The 13,453-nt window shown below is 37.1% G+C and overlaps 1 protein-coding gene and 1 long non-coding RNA gene across 11 annotated transcripts in view; one reads left to right on the top strand and one right to left on the bottom strand.

Moving 5' to 3' along the window:
• LOC141379173 (uncharacterized) overlaps positions 1–429 on the bottom strand; it is a 1,785-nt gene extending 1,356 nt beyond the window's left edge. For all 3 annotated transcript variants that reach the window (XR_012395248.1, XR_012395247.1, XR_012395246.1), the window contains exon 1: positions 277–429. This is a non-coding gene — a long non-coding RNA (uncharacterized lncRNA). The remainder of the gene's footprint in view (positions 1–276) is intronic.
• A 55-nt stretch (positions 430–484) lies between these two features.
• On the top strand, positions 485–12,288 carry zgc:153441. 8 transcript variants are annotated; one of them, XM_073931120.1, is made up of 8 exons: positions 1,304–2,367; positions 2,529–2,605; positions 7,687–7,821; positions 7,927–8,118; positions 8,207–8,368; positions 10,329–10,448; positions 10,548–10,752; positions 11,942–12,288. In XM_073931120.1, exons 3-8 carry the CDS (start codon positions 7,809–7,811, stop codon positions 12,045–12,047), a joined length of 798 nt encoding a protein of 265 aa, XP_073787221.1. In that variant the 5' UTR covers positions 1,304–2,367; positions 2,529–2,605; positions 7,687–7,808; the 3' UTR covers positions 12,048–12,288.
• The last annotated feature ends 1,165 nt before the right edge of the window (positions 12,289–13,453 follow it).

The following is a 13,453-nucleotide window of genomic DNA, read 5'->3' as shown; positions in this document are numbered from 1 at the left end:
AAAACTGAACTTTAAAAACATTATTTTCCATTTGACTAAAGACTAGGCGTAGGTAAATAATCAGGAAATGTTTTATCGAGAGATTTAACATAATGATTTTAATGTTGTCGCCGTCCGTGAACGGAATGCTGAAATGTTACTCGCTCGTAATAACTTCATTACGGCTTTTGTGTGTGTGTGTAATGTTGGAACAGATTGTTGTCGAAATCGTAGGTTTGTTTGAATATTCACGATTTACGTATCTTATTTAGCAAGAAGAAATAAAGCAATACTCACGTCTCCTCGGTCGTTGATGAATGAGACGACGGCTTGTTGAAATTTAAACTGATTCAGCTGTGACCAGTAAATGTTGTACAGTGGTTGTCCACGCCACCTAAGCACAACCTAAAGTATGCGGCCCTCGTGATGTTTAAATGGCAACCTTATGACATCGTTGTGACAACGTTTAGCAACAACGTAGAATCCTCAACCTTTTTGCAAGGTTGGTACAACGTTGTAGGAAGGTCGCTACGTTGAGGCAACGTTGTGTGTTTGTTGGGATTACTGTGCATTTGTGTTGGCACCTTATAATGGCACTCTTTCGTGTTTTTTTTCTGCACCGATTTGCTCGTCACATCGCGGCAGTGTTTATTGAAGGTAAACAGTATGCAAAGCCATTAGCTTGGCCGGCTACATAGTGGAGTAATCCAAATCCGCTACCGCGGAGTAAACGCCACAAACTGAACGTGAACGTCGAGAAAAATAGCGTTTTCTAACCGATTTTAGTTTGATATCCTAGTGTAATAACTAATACATTCCCGCTCAATCGTTTTCTTTTCGTATTGTTTCCCCCATTTTGCCTTCACGGGATCAAAGATGGCGCCCGAGGTTTAGAAATCAGCAATGTGTTACTGACAAAGTTTTCTTTGTGCAAAAGTTCCTCGAAAGAAATGGCTTATTTAGGCGTACGATTTAATTAGAATATTGTGTTTTTCAACAACACAGTTCTGATATTTAAAAACTTTATACAGTTATTATTTTAACATTTAGATAGGCAACAAAAATCATGTTTATATAAGGCTTCATCCTAAAGCCGAGGGCATTTTTAAATGGCTGGTTTTGACTAAGATAATATACATTTTTCTACTATACATCATTTTTTTTGCAAACATAAGTCTCGTTTCAAGTCATTTTAAACATCTTTGAAATCTATTTGTTGATGGCTACCTTATAGAAACTTAAGCCACAAGCATAAAAGATGCATTTATGAAAAAAATACTTATTATGGACGATTCTTATTAAATAAATAAAACAATAAGTGGTCATATTAAGGTTGCTACATCTACTGAGTAAAGTTTCTTGCTGAAATAAGTGACAAAGTATCCTTTGTTATCTTAAATGCAGTTTTTTAATGTCAGTCTGCTGCACAGTTTTTTACTAACAGACGGTAATGTCCAGTATGATGAAGGAAGACATTTTGGGCAGAGATCTGCATTTGACGCAGCTCTAGTTGTGGATGTGTTTGCTGATCCAGATGAATACTTTGACTCATTCACAGTTTTGTTATTATCAATTAATAAGCACTGTCCCTTTTAAACAAATAAAGCTGAAGAAACATAAAATGGTGTTGGTTTCAGATTGTGTTGCAGCATCGTTCTCATTGCTCCATCTGTTTCTTCTCCTTTTTCTTGAACTTCTCTAACCAGCTGAACAGAGCATTTCTTTTACTCCAAGGCTTTTTCACATTGGACTTGTCCTTGAGATCATCAGGAGGAGTTATGCAGAAGGGCTGTATACAGTTTTCAATGAATTCATCTGCCTTCTTTTTCTGAGTGGTGTCTCTAAACTCACATTTTTGGTCCTCCAGCTTTTTACTAGCCCATGCTTCTTTCTTCTGTAACGTTACCTCCATCCTTGCAGCCATTGGACTCCTTTTTTTCATTTCGGTCTTCAGCATTTGAGGGTATTCAGACCTTAGGAGGCTACAGGAACACATAGACTGCTCCACATGTTCAATCTTTTCATTTTCAAAGTCGATAATAATGAGGTCTGATTCGAGAGCAAACTGGGAAGTGGACGATTGAGGACGCAAAACAACTTCATCAGATGAAGGAGTGGAACTCACAATTGGATCCACTGATGATGAAGATGGTTGAAAAGGAAAGGCTTGATAAGATGATGAAGTAAGACATGGAGCCATTTGAATAATAGAGCTTGGAAAGCCTTCATTTGGATCTTCAGTAGCAGGCGACTCTGATGGTTTCATCACTGGCAGTAGGTGTTTGAAGTTCATGGCTGGTATAATCAAAAGTTCAGAAACACTTGGCAGCTCTGGAAGATCTCCCTCATTTGGCATCAAAAGGCAGGATTTGGCTGGAACTCGCTCAGGTTTGAGATTTTTCTCCATCTTTATCTCTCTTTTAGGTACTCTGAGATGTCTATTCTTGCATTTTCTGTCTCTATACACGGAAGTGAAGGCCTCAGTTGTCGATTGTGCCTCTGGAAGATTCTCCTCTTGTGCTGTATATTGTGATGTCTCTCTTTTGCAGAAGGGAGTAATAAGACACTCAGACAGTTGTGCAAATACAAAGCTAAACGCTGGCATTATAAACACCGCATGATACAGGTAAATTAAAGAGTTGTCGATGTTCACTGAAGATCACAAAAGTAGCTTTTAATTGTTCTACTCCTAACAGTAACAAACCAACAGATGCCAGATCAAATCCAAACAACAGTTCAAAACAAAGCAGCTTTCCAATGCCTTTCTGTCCATTATATGGTATTGTGTGCATGTTCTTTGTCATAATTGTCATTTTAATTTAAAATTGTAAGATATAATGGTGTATAATTTGTTTAAACAATTAATACTTGCAAAAACCCTTCTGATTTTTCCTGCTAAAGAATAAGCATTTTCTCCAGGCTGTGTGTAAGTCATCATATGGGGATTAAATAATTCCATTCCCTTTAAAGTGAAATAACTCAACATGAGAGAGAAAAAGATTATTTAAAAAAAATTCAGGTGGCACTATAAGAGGCTTTTGCATCTGAACCACATATAGATCAATGAAACTGAACTCTTAAAATGATACAGTTGACCTTGATTAGCCCTTTGTGCTGTTGGGGATGTTTTCATTCACTCGGGTGCTTTTAAGTCTTAAATTGGCCATAACCTTTTCTGTGTTTCAGCTAGTGGAATGATATGTGTTGACAGATCTTATTTTGACACACATTTTGAGAAAATGCTTTGAATAAAAAAAAAACCTTAACAATACACTCTGTGAAAATATACTATGCTTTTGATATGTTCAGGATGAAAACATCGACTAAATTAAACTGCTGTAAAAATGCATCAGATTATTTTCTTCTTTTCATTTTTTTTGCATAAATCTGTTAATCAACCTCTGTCCAGATCAAAACTACTATATGTTTTTTTTTTTAAATTACAGGATTTTTATTCTTTAATTGCAAAATTTATAAATTATGTCACTAATTTGGAAAAAAAAATACACTTATTTAAAAGTAGTTGTGGACTATATTTTTAAAGCTTTTATCAGTCTTGGACGAGAAAAATTAGTACAGCATTGCCTGTTAGTTTTTGTGCAGCGATTTACAAATGTTTTCCCTAATTTACTGTTTGTTTTTGCCCCATTTACTTCCATTACAACCACGTTTTTGATTGCAAAACCATGACAGCATATAATAATGCATTTCTGATTGTTGGTGGTTTTCCCTGTTCGGAAAAGGTACAATTTGTAATTTTCACAGCTCATCAGTTGGCATCAATAACCTTTTAAATACGTCTGTTCAAAAAAGCTTAGTTTTGGATTTAAATGAAGTTATATGGAGTATAACAGCAGATTAAAGTGTGTGTGTCTGTGAGTGTGTGAGTGACCTTTGCGCAGTTTACCTTGATGCGTCCCTAACAAGAGGTAAATTTGAACAGACCAAGGGTTAATAGGAATTTTGGAAGAGCAGACCAATACCTGTATAGACCAATATTAATCATGTTTTTATTATGCTAAGATTACACTTCACTGATGCCAGATGGCGCAGGTCCCGCCTTCACTAACCACAGCTTGATCCAAGCAGAAATGTGATTGGATGATAATTTTGTTCCTCAATATTTGCTATGCCAGGATTGGCTACAATTGATAACCCTATTTTCGCCTCAGAGGACTGCTAACTGCTAAGCCAGTGCGCGCTGTAATTTAGGTAAGATAAAAATACCTGAAAAAACATGATTTTTTTGTATAAAACGGGACGCCTGGTCTCCATGTTATCATAAGCCTATTTTTAACAAGAAGTTTACTTTGTTGTTTACTTGCATGTTTTTTTATAGGCATAGGGTAAACCTATGGCTTAATGTTATGCTATATTGTTTAAATAAACAATCTACAAACAAAGCAAAAGAGTAAAACTGTACTGAATGAAATATAAAAGTAAAAGTGACTCTTAAAATGAGCTTTAAGATAACGAAGATATTAGAAGGAAAACATCTAAAAATTATTTGAAATATTGAAGTGTTTTTTTTCATCAAAATAAATAACGTTAATAAGCTAATATAATGATGGCTACAAAGAAAAACATAAGCACTGAAATAGTTTATTCATTCTGTTAAATGACTGATAAAAGTGAAATCCCACCCTGCTGAAAAAAAACAGCATGTGCTGGAAATATGATTTGATGCTGGTATGTGGATTTCAATGCTGGTCTTGCTGGTTTTAATGCTGGTCTTAATGCTGGTCAGGACCACTGAGACCAGCAAGAACAGAACTGAAACCAGCAAGAACAGCATTGAGACCAGCAAAACATGCATTGAAACCAGCATTGAGACTAGCAAGACCAACATACCAGCATCATTCAAAACATACCTTACAACTTACAAGAATATGCTGTTTTTTTCAGCAGGGCAGAAACTGCATTTATTCATTCATTAATTCAATGATTTTCATTTTCTTTTCGGCTTAGTCACTTTATTAATCTGTGGTCTTCACAACGGAGTGAACCGCCAACTTTTCCAGCATATTTTATACGCAGCGGATGCCCTTTCGGATGCAATCCATCACTGGGAAACATCCATACACACTCATTCACACATACACTACAGACTATTTTAGCTTACTCAATTCACCTATAGCGCATGTCTTTGGACTTGTGGGGGAAACCGGAGCAGCTGGAGGAAACCCACATGAACATGGGGAGAACATGCAAACTCCACAAAGAAATGCCAACTGACACAGCCAAGGCTTGAACCAGTGACCTTCTTGCTGTAAGGCAACAGCACTACCCACTGCGCCACCGCGTTGACGAAACTGCATTTAACCAATTTAAAAATATTGTAATGGAAACAAACTAAACTTTATTCACACTGCATGACATTTTATTGTCAGTCTTCTGTAAAACATGGCAAAATGGATGATAAAAAATATAAAATTAAGACAAAAATATAAATATAGAAAGATATAAAGTCTTACTCATTGTTTTGATGCCCTATTTTGCCTTTGACCCAGTTACTGCCATTCATTTACTATCATCCAGTGAACTCTCATGGGTTTATAACAACAGATTAAGATGTAATACCATATTCCATTTTTAAATTTGACTTCACGTCTATACATAGCCAAACTTCTTATACTGACAAGCATTTAAAATCACCAAAATAGTGTCAAATATGTCAATATATAGGCCACATACTCTAGCAGTAAAAATAAGATAATTTGTTTGCTTTCAGATGCTTTATAGCACAAATATAATCTCCTTTTAAATACAAAACTCCTGTATGCTGTTGTTTTCTAATGCAAATTATAATTATTCTTAAAGCAGGAAGTTGTTTTGATGCTTTTTTGTTAGTCTCATTTCTGCCTGACCATAAGCCATAGATTCTAACGTGATCTTGACTTAATCGCCTTATAAAACCTTAACCCAGCCTTAAATGTAGAGCTTAGTTGTGTGAGCTTAGTTGTGTGAACTTGATGGCGGCCGTGAGGGTGGAACAACAGATTTTTTCATAAACAAAGAAAATGATTTAGCATTACGGCAGAAAATAAAATGAATGCAGAGCTGAGAGAGCACCGAAGCGGATGACATGAATTTCTCTTCAGTCTTGCAATTGTGGGATGAACTCAAGTCAAATCGCCTCGCCAAATACGGCACAGTTACTGCGGTCACAGCTATTAGTAAGTCATGCGATGTCTTTTCATACATCTGTAACTTTTGGTGAGCAAAAACAACATTTCAGTCAATTTAGTTGCTTTTAGGTGTATTATAATAGAGGAAAATGCCAGCACAGTAGAGCTTAAAGTGGCTCTAAAGGTATTTGGTTCACCTGATCTGGATAATCCAGTCTGAGTGGAATCATTTTTTCTATATTTAATTATTTGTATTTTTTTAAATATTTTAATATATACAGGATTCAACGCTATGGATTTTTTTCTACTCGGCCTATCGGGCCAGTGAGATTTTTACTTGCCCACCAAAAAAAAAATGTTAATAGCTATTTCTTAGCCACATACTTGAAATATTGTCTGTGAATCTAGAATTTAAACAATTTAAAAATGTCAAGACTTTATGCAAACGAAAGAGCAGTATGGAAAATTTTGCTGGTGTTTTATTGTAATTCTAAATTATTTTTATGAAAATGGCTTGCCAAACTGACAACAAAATCAATTCGTAACTTTTTGATTTAGTGGCTAATTCGAATAAATTTGTACGATGTAATTCGTACAATTTAGTACGACTTGCTCATCCCCCAATGATGGTTGGGTTTAGGGGTGGGGTTAGGTGCCACGCCTCCTTTTTAAAATCGTACAAATTCGTATGACTGAACTAAAAAAAAAATTAAGTATTAAAAAGTATTAAATGCTATTTTAAAAGCTATTAAATTTTGTATCACTATGCTAAAGTTTGCTTGAATTTAGTTTTCAAATATTGTGATGCTGTGTAGTTTATGAAATCAAACAAATCCTGCTAGATTAGACATCACACTGCTTTGTTTAGGGCAGTAACCAGAAAAAAAAACACCGTTATTCCCGCTGTTGTAAAGGCGCCACCTACTGGATTAACATTTTTATTCTGTATATAAATACAGTTTTAGTTTATTATTTGTTTCTTGGAATCAGTATTTAGTAAAAATACTACAAGTTAAAATGTCGGCAATGTTACTGGTTGAAACCTGAAGTGGTGATGAGGTCTTAAAATGTATGCAAAGAGTCTTAAAAATAGTCTTAAAAGGTATTGAATTTCAGTCTTTAAATCGTGTATGTACCCTGTAATTACGTTTATGATTAGTAATGCATTAGTAAATGTTGAACTGGGGCAGCACGGTGGCGCAGTGGGTAGCACAATCGTCTCACAGCAAGAAGGTCGCTGGTTCGAGCCCCAGCTGGGTCAGTTGGCATCTGTGTGGAGCTTGCATGTTCTCTCTGTGTTGGCGTGGGTTTCCTCCGGGTGCTCCGGTTTCCCCCACAAGTCCTAAAATGTGGTATGGGTGAACTGTGCAATTTAAATCGTCCATATTGTGTGTGTGTGTGTGTGTGTGAATGACTGGAAGGTTTCCCAGTGATGGTTTGCAGCATAAAACATATGCTGGATAAGTTGGCGGTTCATTCCGCTGTGAATAATAAAGGGACTAAGCTGAAAAGAAAATAAATGAATTAATATATATATGTCACTTATTGTAAAGTGTGACTGTGTTTTCCTCAAAATCAGGTTTGCTTCTTCTGAGGAGATGGATTTCAGGTGGAGTTTGCCGCTGCCGTGTGCGTCTGGATGGCAAAACTGTGGTCATTACTGGTTCCAACACTGGCATTGGTAAAGAAACAGCGCGTGACATGGCCAGGAGAGGTGAATAAGAGGTTGCTGTTAAACATCTTTCAGGAAATATTTGAAAGATTCACAGGAGAGCTAATAATTTTGACTTCAGCTGTATATATCCTGCTTTATTTTCAGGAGCTCGGGTTGTGATGGCTTGTCGAGATCTTTCAAAAGCAGAAAAGGCTGCGGCTGAAATTCGCAGATCTACAGGAAACGCAGACATAGTAGTTCGCCACCTAAACCTGGCATCTCTACACTCCGTACGCCAGTTTGCACATCAATACACGGCTACTGAGGATCGGCTAGATATACTTATTAACAATGCTGGTGAGAACTTTGACCATTATTTCAATGCTTTTAGCTGTATTTTGAATCATTTCATGCTTTTGTGTAAATAAACTCATTGTTGTATCAGGAGTGATGATGTGCCCTAAGAGCCTGACGGAGGATGGCTATGAAACCCAGTTTGCTGTCAATCATTTGGGCCATTTTCTGCTGACTGTTCTGCTTCTGGACATGCTGAAGAAGTCCAGTCCTAGTCGAGTTATTAATGTGTCCAGTATTACTCACAAAGGAGGTAAAAAGCACCCAATAACCGGAGCTTTTTAGTTTTGCATGTAACAGCCTTTGCATAAAACCATAGTGTTTATTTCCAGCTTTATTTAGTCAATAATAAAATCAATGCATTTTATTTAAAGGCGCCTTTCATGACACTTAAGGCCACCCTACAGGACAGCTAGAACAATAAATTCAGATAAAAACACAATAAAAGTCAATAGAAAACAATACAAACTTTAAAAATGCAGTCAGGTTAAAGTGAATAGGCTGTTTTAAACAGATGTGTTTTGAGTTTGGATTAAAAGAGCCCACATTATACATGAAAAAGGGTCATATTTCGGTTATATGGATATCCAACAACATACTGATATGCATGCAAGGTCAAAAAACACTTTCATGGTCTTATAATCTGCATTTATTTTTACCCAATTACCTCAGCGACTCCCATATGAATGGTCCAGCGATTCATTTGTTTCCAAACTCCTCCTTAGCGCGAAGCTAATCTGCGCTGATTGGACCGATGACAGCCTGTTGCGATTGGTCGACAGCGTTCAGCGCTAGACAAATGCCCAGCGTGGTTTGTCAAGCCCCCTCCGCGCGATAACCCCGTGAGCGTCATAACCCCCCGCACGGGAAGTATGACCCGCACTTAGCAGTGAAAATGAAACCGATAGCATGCACATCATTTACTGAGCATGATTTCCGTGACCGAGCTTTTCTCCCTTCTCAGCTGTAACTTAGATCATTTCTATTTGCAATCATTGCTGTGGCACCTCTTGCGTGAAGTGTTATATGTTCTCAGGGCTTACCTGTACTCTGCTTTGCCCAAAGATCCCATCCCCAGCCAGGGGGTTGTAGCGCTCCTCCTCAGTGTGTAGTAGACTGCCTTTGTGCCTAATAAACTGGCCTTATTTTGCACGCACCCCTGGTGTATTGTCTGCCCATTCTCACAAGTCTCATACACCAGTCTTTTCTGATCCTTCCTTTAACAAACAAATGAATCGCCCACTGTAAGCGTGTAGACTGCTGAATCAATTATTTCCCCTCACATTTCCAATAATATCCAGGTAGGCACAGTGTCTTCTTCACTCATGACTTCAGGATCTGTTTGTCTACGCTGCTGTGTTAGTGGACGGGGCGCTGGTTTAAATTATTTCCGGGTTTGCGCCCAAAACATCTATGTTTCGTAGTCACGTCATACCAAAACGGCTAAAGACTCGTTATGAAGACGATTCATTCTAACCACTATGAGTCGACTCTTTTATTAGATGAATCAATAGTTTTAAAAACTGTCCACTTTCAGATTTAAGCCTTAGCTGGATATTTCACTTCACTTAGATCTGTGTTACACACAACATGGAAGCTCATTTTCAAAAACCCACAATAGGGGCTCTTTAAATTAAAAAAAGAGAGTCTAAATTACGGAGATCATGAGGGAGTGAATACAATAGCTGAGGAGCAGAGTGGCTGAAAGATCTGCTCCCCATGGTGACAAGGCGGACAGAGGGAATAGTGAGGTGAATGGAGGAAGAAGACCTGAGTGTTCGAGGTGTGGCGAGATGAACAAGATTAGCAAGGTATGGAGGAGAGAGATTGTGGATGGCTTTAAAAGTGAGAAGTATTTTATAATTAATTCTGAAAAGAATGGGAAGCCAGTGAAGACAGAGGGGGTTTTTGTGATATTGCGGGCTGCAGCGTTTTGTACCAGTTGTAATTTATAAAGAGTTTTTTTAGAGAGGCCAAACGGAAGGGAATTACAGTAATCTAGCCCTTCCAGCTACAACCCAGTGTGTGCGTGAGCGTGTATGGGTGTTTCCAAGTACTGTGGCTGGAAGGGCATCCGCTGCGTAAATCTACTGTGGTGTCCCCTGATTTTTAACCCAACATGATAATCTATTGTGCATCTCTTTTCCATTCTGACATGCATGAGCCTGCTCTTATTCATACTAAATATTCCCATCTGATGCTCTTTCCTACAGGAAAGATCCACTTTGATGATCTTAACTTCAACAAAGCACCGTACGATTCATTGGTGAGCTACCGGCAGAGCAAACTCGCCAACCTGCTGTTCACTCGAGAGTTAGCCAGAAGGATTAAAGGTTTGTGCGCTCAATTCCAGTCCAGCAGAAACACAGAAACAGCTTTAAATAACTAATTACTGCATCAGACTTGTTTAATTGCTCTGTGCTTTAACTCAGGCTCTGGTGTGTCAGTGTTCTCTCTTCACCCTGGAGTGATCCGTACTGAACTGGGGCGATACGTGCAGACACGACACCCTTTGCTCAGCGGCCTGCTTTCTATTCCTGCTCTGCTACTCATGAAAACACCCTATCAAGGTGCTCAGACGTCCATCTACTGCGCCACGGCTGATGGTCTGGAGATTCACAGCGGCTGCTATTTCAGGTATACGACTACAGATTACACTGGTAAAAATGAAGAGTTGTAAATGTATTTACTTTTTAATTTAGTATTTAATTTAATTGATTGTAAAGGGGACCTATTTTGCAAAAATCGCTTTTGTAAGGGGTTTAAACACAGTTGTGTGGCAACAGTGTGTGAATATGGCAAAAATATGTTCATGGTATCAAATAATGAATTCCAGTTTTTATAATGACACTTGATAAACAGTCCGCAGAAACACTTTGATTGACATTTTCCCTTCGTACATGTCATCAGAGGGGATAAGCCCCGCCCACTAGTGACGATCACACCCTCATTAGCATAGACAGCATAGACAACAAAAATAAACAGGGGGGGTAATAATTCAGGGGGGATAATAATTCCTGAGTTATTAGCCCGCTGTTTTTTTTTCCTCAATTTCTGTTTAACGGAGAGCAGATTTCTTCAACATGTTTCTAAACATAATAGTTTAATAACTCATCTCTAATAACTGATTTATTTTATCTTTGCCATGATGACAGTACATAATATTTGACTAGATCTTTTTCAAAACACTTCTATACAGCTCAAAGTGCCATTTTAAGGCTTGACTAGGTTAATTAGGTGAACTAGGCAGGTTAGGGTAATTAGACAAGTTATTGTATAACGATGGTTTGTTCTGTAGACTTTCGAAAAAATATATAGCTTAAAGGGGCTAATAATTTTGACCTTAAAATGTTTAAAAAAAATAAAAACTGCTTTCATTCTAGACAAAATAAAACAAACAAGACTTTCTCCAGAAGAAAAAATATCATCAGACATACTGTGAAAATTCCCTTGCTCCGTTAAACATAATTTGGGAAACATTTACAAAAAAACTAATCAAAGGGGGCTAATAATTATGACCTCATCTGAATATATTCTCATTTTATAAATTTTATTGGGAAATATAGACATCAAAAGCCCACACGAAAATTCTCAGCGGATTAACTGGGTTTTTAGGTATGAGTTTGAGCTAAATGTTATGTATGTTAATGTTTGTTTTATTATTTAAAGGCCTGATAACATTCCTTACAATAATAATAAATAAATAAAATGCAGTCAGAACTTACATTTGAGCAGAATAACAGATGTTTTGATTTGTAGTGATTTATAAAATGCCAAAATAACATGCTCATGCTTTGCACTGAATGACACTGAGATGTGTTTACAGTGACTGTGCGCTGAAGGAACCAGCTCCTGAAGGTAAAGACGATCTCGCCGCCCTGCGATTGTGGGAAATAAGTGCAAAGCTGGTGGGTTATAGTGAAGAGGACTGACAACACTTCAACATTGCACCATCTGTTTTTTTTCTGTAATTGTTTTAATCCAGTGAAGAGGATGCTTATGGATTATTAATGCCCATATTCCCTGTCTTGCACATGACAGTATGAATGTGGAATGAAAATTGGTCTTAATTGTCATTTTTGAATCTGATTTTGGAGTATCTGAATTGATTATTGTAAAGTTTTTATTAAATCATACCTCTAATGTTCAATAATAAAATTTCATGGAATTTAACATTAATGTTTTAAAATGTATTTTTGAATGATGTGTACTTTGAATTTGAATAATTTGGTGATAAAATGTTGCTAAAAAAGCTAAAATAGTCACACTTGTGTTGTTTGTGGTCAAAAATGGGGAAATATTCATTCATTTTCTTTTCGGCTTTGTCCATTTATTAATCCGGGGTCACCACAGCGGAATGAACCGCCAACCTATCCATCACGTTTTTACGCAGCAGATGCCCTTCCTGCCACAACCCTTCTCTGGGAAAATGGGAAAATATGAAAATCTTTATTAAAATCCTTGATGAGTCATTGAAACTAGACAAACAGATCAGTTCGGTTATTGGCTCCAGTTTTTGGCTACGTTTGCTGTCTAAAGGTAAACACTTTTTAAATCCCACCACTCTAGAGAAGGCTGTCCATGCTGTTATTACATCACGGTTAGACTACTGCAATGCACATTACTGTGGCATGTCAAAATCCCAGGTTTCTCGCCTTCAGTTGGTCCAAAATGCTGCTGCTAGATTTATTTGTAATAGCAGAAAACATGACCACATTCCCCCTCTTCTAAGAGGACCTCATTGGCTGCCTGTCCAATTCAGAATTGATTTAAAGTGCTTTTACTGGTAAATAAATCCCTCCATAATCTAGCCCCATCCCATCTCTCAGAGCTGCTTCATTTTTACACTCCCCTGAGATCTCTTATGTCAAGTGATCAGAATTTTCCTTTGGCGGGTCCTTGGTTGTGGAACACTTTGCCCCTTGAGATTAGAATGGCTCCACTATTATCCATTTTCAAATCACTTCTTAAAATATACATCCTTAGCTTGGCTTTTGAGATTATTTTAATTGTCCTTTCTACTGCTACATTTTACAGACGTTTCTCTAGCTTTATTTCTGTTTTTATATTCAGTCAGTCTTGTGACTGCTTTTAAATGTGCTCTATAAATAAATGAACTTGAACTTTATGAAATAAATTGTTTAATTGTAATGTGATTTTATTACTTTGTTTACAAGAAATAAATAGTGCACTAGGTTTATTATTTTAGTAACTTGAAAACGTACAGTATGAAATATTAAAGAAAAACATTTTAGAAATGAAATACAGCTAGTACATTAATTTCATAAAATTCATGAGCTAATTTCTAAACAGTAGAAGCTATGGATTTGAATCATAT

This window comes from Danio rerio, chromosome 19, assembly GCF_049306965.1.
Source record: "Danio rerio strain Tuebingen ecotype United States chromosome 19, GRCz12tu, whole genome shotgun sequence".
NCBI lineage: Eukaryota > Metazoa > Chordata > Actinopteri > Cypriniformes > Danionidae > Danio > Danio rerio.
The sequence above is the reverse complement of the archived record's forward strand: the minus strand, read 5'-3'. Positions and strand labels throughout refer to the sequence as shown.

Bases quoted from the DNA above. Each gene is read 5' to 3' on its own strand.
- zgc:153441 (XM_073931119.1), top strand. From the start codon at position 2,271: ATGGCTGGTATAATCAAAAGTTCAGAAACACTTGGCAGCTCTGGAAGA. The intron at 7,822-7,926 runs GTGAATAAGAGG...CTTTATTTTCAG, and splicing joins GCGTGACATGGCCAGGAGAG to GAGCTCGGGTTGTGATGGCT. The intron at 8,369-10,328 runs GTAAAAAGCACC...TCTTTCCTACAG, and splicing joins CAGTATTACTCACAAAGGAG to GAAAGATCCACTTTGATGAT.